Here is a 6,610-nt window from a genome sequence, read left to right as displayed (position 1 = left end):
ATTAAGATATCCAGAAAGATACGTAGAGTAAATTTAATAGCTGGTTCTTTATTATTAATATTTTCCTGAAAAATATTTAATTCCTCAATAGTAAAAGGCTATTTTGCAAAAACATCATCTACATATGTCCACCAAATGGTGGACTTCTTATTTAAATTGTTAATACTTTTTTGTTTGACTTTCAAAAGGTTGTAACTTGACGAAAAATGGTTTTAGAGCAAGTTTATAGTTTTCAGGATTTGAAAGTCAAAATTTTTTATCTTTGACCCTTTAAGAAATTATAAGAAATCAAACGGAAAAAATTTCTAAATATTTACTTACCTTTCAAAAGGACCACGACCTTCAATAACTTTCATTCACTTTTTGATAAGTAATAATATTTGGGAAAAAAAAAACATTTTCAAATTAAAAATATGAATAAAAGATGCAAAATTTCTTTAAGCGGTTTGTACTCTTGAGGGTTACTTTGGAATACTTTGAGGCTAAAAAAAAATGAAAATATCCATAGTGTATTCATTATTTGTAACGTTATTTATTTTAAAGTTTAGTGAAAANATATTTGCGAAAAAAAAACATTTTCAATTTAAAAATATGAATAAAAGATGGAAAATTTCATTAAGCGGTTTGTACTCTTGAGGGTTACTTTGGAATACTTTGAGGCTAAAAAAAAATGAAAATATCCATAGTGTATTCATTATTTGTAACGTTATTTATTTTAAAGTTTAGTGAAAATCCTTATTTACGCAATTTTTTATGAAAAAAATTTTTTTTAACAAAAAAACAATAAAAACGTCTTATAGAGAATAATTTTAATCTCTCAAATCCCTGCTTAGAGGACCCAGCAAGCTCTATGAAGGCCTCCAAAAAAATCAAGCATTTCAAATCCTAAACACTTTTTCGTTTCTAAAAACAAGGTCACGCAATCAGCGACTTATCGATATCAAATTTCAAAACCTAAACACTCTTCCAAACTTGCAGCATGCAGCTACAACAAGCCAAAAAGGTTATTTTTGCTTTGAACAACGATAAGTAAGCGACAAATCATCGCACAAAGCAATTGAACAGCTCAAATTAAAGGGGATCAAAAGAGCTGACAAGTGGGATTGCCAAAAAAAAAATGTTGAAGCGCGTGGCCCTTTCGAAAGGGAAGCAAAATTGTGAAATTTTTTCCGATGGATTTCTTATTTCTTAAAATTGGTTAACGACACAAAATTTTGATTTTTCAAATCATGAAACTAGAAGCAAAGTTCAATTTGCTTTTTTTTTGCTTTACGACCATTTTTCAAAATAAAGTTTGATAATTTCCAATAAATTGGTTGCTTTCACTGGAGTGAAAAGTTCATCAGTTTGTAAGTTTGGTTTCCCTGTACACCATGTAGCTTATTATTTTACATTTAAAAGCGGTATTAATAGTGGTTTTAAGTCTTTCACGCTGATATTCAAAGTGCGATTGTTATACCGTGGCATATTTTAACTAGGAAAATTTGACCTGCCCTTGTCGGTCTAGCCAGAGCCTAGCCCGAGAACAACAAGAGCGGTCAAAGATCCCCAATTTCCCTCATTAAATTTTTATTTTTTTATTTTTTCCCGTAGGTGGCTGAACACGCGATAAATAAAGAAAAAACTAGAACACGAACATCAAAGACTATCTTATTAATACAGTTTATTAGAAATATTCCTGTATTGTTTTATTTTATGAGCTACATTCTACAGTAAAAATAGGTAAACAGTTCTATATTAGACTTGCGTCAGTTGCACGTAACCTAACAAACAAAATATAACAAATTCTACGTTGTACAGTACCTACCACGAGAAAATTGATTTAATTGAACAATTGAGCTTAAATAGGTACGTCGCTGGTTCGTATATTTAGATAATGATTTATAAAGTAACCAGTTATACGGAAAATCGTCAAACTGTCGTGTCGAATAATAAATAAAACATAAATACAGCGATGGCTTACAAATCGGAGAGCCTCGTGGAATACGTACTGATACACTACAGATGGGTGTTTGTGTGTTTGTTTTTACTACCGGCGTCGTTTTTCTTCGATATATGGATGTACGTCAGGAATTGGCTGGTGTTCAAATTTAGCAGTGCCCCAAAGAAACACGGCAGCAAAGTGTTGTTTGTGCAAAGACAGGTAGGCGCATTATCGATAATAATTATGGTGTTCCAAAATAGATTTTATTTTATTTCGTAAGTAAACAATCTCTGTGTACTTTCAGATACAGGAGTGGAACAAAGATGGTCAAAAAAAGCAAATTTGCACTGCTCGACCAGGCTGGCAAACCATCAGTTTTCGAAGACCAATTTATAAAAACAATATGTACAAAGTCGAAGTAAATCTGGTCGACATTTTGGAGGTGAACGCTAAAAAGAAGGTATAAAATTAAACCGTCATGTTTTCCTTTAATTTATATTATTATTGACGGAATTTTCTATATCGGTCTCAAAACTACGTCATATATGCACCCAAAATAGCTGTGTAGGTATCTTTTTTTACTGATTTAAATAAAATGAAAAGTTATGTAATTAATTTAATTATTTGTCACCGCATATAAGGAGAAAAAAATTGACGTGCCGTTTCTATCGCAAACTGTACATATATTAAAGTAAAACTATACTCACGGTACTTTTGTAGTGCATAGTGTTTCAAAAACATGTCCATCGCTTGTAGGAAGAATCCTTACCTAAAACAAAAAGCTCCAATCAACACGACTATAATTCGCGATAGAGACATTATTTTTTTTAACATCCATCCGCACATAGCAGACAAACGAAAAACGACAGTAAAAATCTGTTTGGATGGCGTTTTTTTCAAAATTTGTAAAATAAAAAAAATGACTTCATCAACTTTTTTTCCAGGAACATACCCATTTGTTACGATTACTAAAATTATATATTTTTTATGAACATTTTTTGTGCAGAAATTTTTTCTCTATCTATTCTCCTTAAAAAGTTACAATAACAAACATTACACAAAAATGTATCCTATTGTATTAGTAGTCATGATTTAATCAACATTGCTGTGAAAACAATGGCTAAAACTACCGTCACAAGTCTTTTTACATAATATTAGTTTCTGTCAAACGCTATTTCTTGCTTGATAAACAAACTAGTACCTAAGTGGTTGATAAAAATTAAAAAATGTTCATAAACAAGGAAAAAGGTGACATGATTTTAATTTATGGTAAATGTCAAAAAAATGCCAGAAGAGCTGCTAACTATCATGGGAGATATCTAGAGCTTCAAGCTGTTTAGGCCAGGAAATATAGAGTTGGACCGTCAAAGTTGACGGCCTATTGTTAAACAAATTAGGTTGGTAGCGGCAAAAAAAAATACTGTCATAACTGGCAACCCGAGCACTTTCCCAGATAAAAATGTTTTATTTGTGGAAGTATGTTAAGTGCATAAGAAATACTGTCAAAAGCAGTGCCTGATTTACCTACAGGCTGGTGTAGGCTGCAGCCTACAGGCCCCCACCATGTTAACAATTTTTTTTTCTGAAAACTATTTTTTTTTAAGATTTTTTTAAAGACAATCATGAACAAGAAATAAAAATTATTCTGAAAAATATAATTTGAATAGGCCCTCACCAATTTTCAGCCTACTATAAATCAGACACTGGTCAAAAGTCAGTGCGTCAGTGGGTCGCTTGATTTTTGGCGAACCGTGGCGCGGTGGAAGGGTGGGGAAAGCGAACGACAGCGAGTCTGAAGAAAATGACGATAATATTCATAGTCCTGCCGTTAAAATAGCGAAATTCGCTTGAACATAATATATTTGACAGTCTGTAACTCCTTTGTTTTTCAACGAATCTTGACGATTTTTTTTGTAACTTAAAGCTCTTTTCATAAGCTTTCCGAATATGTAATAATATATATCACGCGCGTGCGTCGGATATTTCTTTTTGCAACTAAGGCTAAAAAATAAAAAAAAAATCCAGGTTGCTTTGAAATTAAAAGAAAATGATAGATTTCAATGTATTATTATAAAATCTACCATGAAAAAAAAAAAATCAGTGCGATTGTGGAAGATGCTCGGGATCGTCCAAGTAATAATTAGTTAATTTGTTTATAAGGCCATAACTTGTAAACTATTCAATTTACCGATTCCAGATTTCGTGTGAGTTATTAGACAGTGATAAGGAATGAGAAGATGCGATACCAAAACGTTCTGGTAATAATAACGCAGTTTATAAATGTTCAAAAGTCATAAACAAACTTCTTTTGTTTATAACTTTTGATCTAATCAATATATTTCGACGCTCGAGGGCTAGTATTGTAGGCCTTTTGAAGATGAAAAAAAAGTACCTTACTGTTTTCTCGTGTAAATGAACGGAAAAAAGTTACATGCGAAAAATGTTTATGACTGTGGAAACTAATATGTTATTGTACATAATATTTAGCATCTATAGTGATAAATTCAGCTTGCCGAAACAAAAAGTCGCGAAATGGTCATTTCCCAGCTCTTTTTCCTGGCCTATTTGTATAATGTTTGTTACTGTTAACTTATTAAGGAGAAGAGATAGGGAAAACATTTTTGCATAAAAAATGTTCATAAAAAATAGATAAATTTAGTTATCATAAAAAATAAATATGTTCGAAAAAAAAAAGTTTATTCCGAATCTTGAAAAAAATGTTTTTCAAGTACAAAACGGACCTTAGTGCGTCCCGATTCACGCCATCTAAACAGATTTTTACTGTTGTTTTTCGTTTGCCAGTTATGGGCTCGAGACGCGAACCTTGGGACACCTTGTACATTTTGGGAACCGCTCTCCACATGGAAGGTAATCATTTGCGAGTTTGCTAAGTCATGTGTCAAGGAAATTATTTAGAAGTTTTTATTCTGCGGATAAATAATTCTAACACCAAAGCAATACGACGGATTCTACATAGTTTAAAAAATAACAACTGGTAATTAAAATTAAATCTTGCACTAACCTTAACCCAACTTTTAATTTCAAGTACATACAGAATTCCCTAAACCATAAACGAATGAGAAATTACTTTTAGAAAATTAATCATCATATTCATCATCATAAATTTTAGAATTACACTCAATTATTCAAAAATCATTATTTAAAAAATGAGTTACTACAAAACATGCTTAATCAGCATCTTAAGCTAAAGTTGTCATAATCTCCCCATTCACATACACACAACAAGTAAGTATTTCACTAGTTTTCATAGTACATATGCATTTAATTACAGCACATTAAAGATGCAAAACAAATTTTCTTGTGGCTAAAGCAGTTCTTTTTCTAATGCGGCAAAATACCTAAAAAAAGAGATGTCAGCGGTTCTCAACAAGTTTTCTTTTAAAAACTCATGCATATTTATTTTAAATTTCTAATGTTTTGGAAAAAAACTGTTATTTACATTTACATAATTAACTGTACCGCTGTTTAAAATAAATGTACGCTTTTAAAATTCTCTTTTTATTGTGCATATTTTTAATTATCCAATAGTTCTTGACAAAACATGACACCATTGTGATGCAGCAACCACCCTATTCTCCGGACATGATCCCTGTGACTTTTCCTATTTCCCAAACTCAAAAGGATACTTAAAGGACAACGTTTTTTTAACAATAGATGAGGTAAAAGCAAAATCGCAAACCGTGTTCAAGACAACATCTAAAGAGGCGCTCCACCAGTGTTTCTCAAACTGAAAATTACGTTGGCATAAACAGGGGGACTAAAAATTGAAGATTAAATAAATACTTTTTGATATAACTAACAATTCCCGTTACTGTTTTATCAAACCTCGTACGAAGATATTTTGACTTTAAATATAATCCTTCTTCCTCCACAGCTCGTCAAGGCGGAACCTCTGGTAACTATGGGACAACTCACAGCAACTCTTAACCCCTTAGGCTGGACGATTCCAGTACTGCCCGAAATGGACGACCTTACATTGGGAGGATTGATAATGGGAACAGGGATCGAATCCTCCTCCCACATATACGGTCTATTCCAACACATCTGCTTATCCTACGAACTGGTTCTGTGTGATGGAAGCGTTGTTAGGTGCTCTCCGGAAGACAATCCCGATCTGTTTTACTCGGTTCCTTGGTCTTACGGGACGTTAGGAATACTGACAGCTGTGGAGATTAAGATGATTCCAGCTAGGAAATATGTCAAGTTAAAGTATGAGGCAGTGAAAGGTTTAGGTAACATCGCCAAGAGGTTCGAGGAGGTTAGTAAAGACACCAGGAATGAATTTGTGGAAGGCATAGCGTTCAATGAAGATGAAGCTGTGATTATGACAGGGGTACAGACGGACCAACGTGAAGAAGATAAGGTAACTGTAGCTTTAATTACATTGTGTAAGGGGTGTTAGTATAGGATCCACCCCCCCATACCCTCCTTACCCCTCCCCTCCCGCGCTAGCCCAAGGGCCACCTTAGCAAAGCGCATCCCAGGCTGCATAGTCGCACTACCCTACCCAACAATACCACACATAAACATGACACCACCCCCGGGGTTTACACAGACGAGCCGGCGAAGGAAGAAGAGCGCCAGAAGAAAGGGCCCTAGCCGGCGGGGCCCAGCCAGGACAAAAGGAGGTCCCACAAAGCGCCTACACGGGCCACATTTGCTGTC

The 6,610-nt window shown here is 33.8% G+C and overlaps 1 protein-coding gene across 1 annotated transcript; it reads left to right on the top strand.

The window, feature by feature from the left end:
* Nucleotides 1–1,780: 1,780 nt before the first annotated feature.
* LOC111692849 (delta(24)-sterol reductase-like) lies at nucleotides 1,781–6,333 on the top strand (the record flags this gene model as incomplete). Its single annotated transcript, XM_023456973.1, has 3 exons — nucleotides 1,781–2,143; nucleotides 2,229–2,384; nucleotides 5,820–6,333. Coding segments are annotated over exons 1-3 (859 nt in total), but the record flags the coding sequence as incomplete, so codon positions are not given.
* Nucleotides 6,334–6,610: the final 277 nt, after the last annotated feature.

Source organism: Anoplophora glabripennis, unplaced genomic scaffold (genome assembly GCF_000390285.2).
Source record: "Anoplophora glabripennis isolate ALB-LARVAE unplaced genomic scaffold, Agla_2.0 scaffold4123, whole genome shotgun sequence".
Taxonomy (NCBI): domain Eukaryota; kingdom Metazoa; phylum Arthropoda; class Insecta; order Coleoptera; family Cerambycidae; genus Anoplophora; species Anoplophora glabripennis.
Note: the sequence above shows the minus strand (reverse complement) of the source record. Positions and strands in the feature narration are given on the sequence as shown.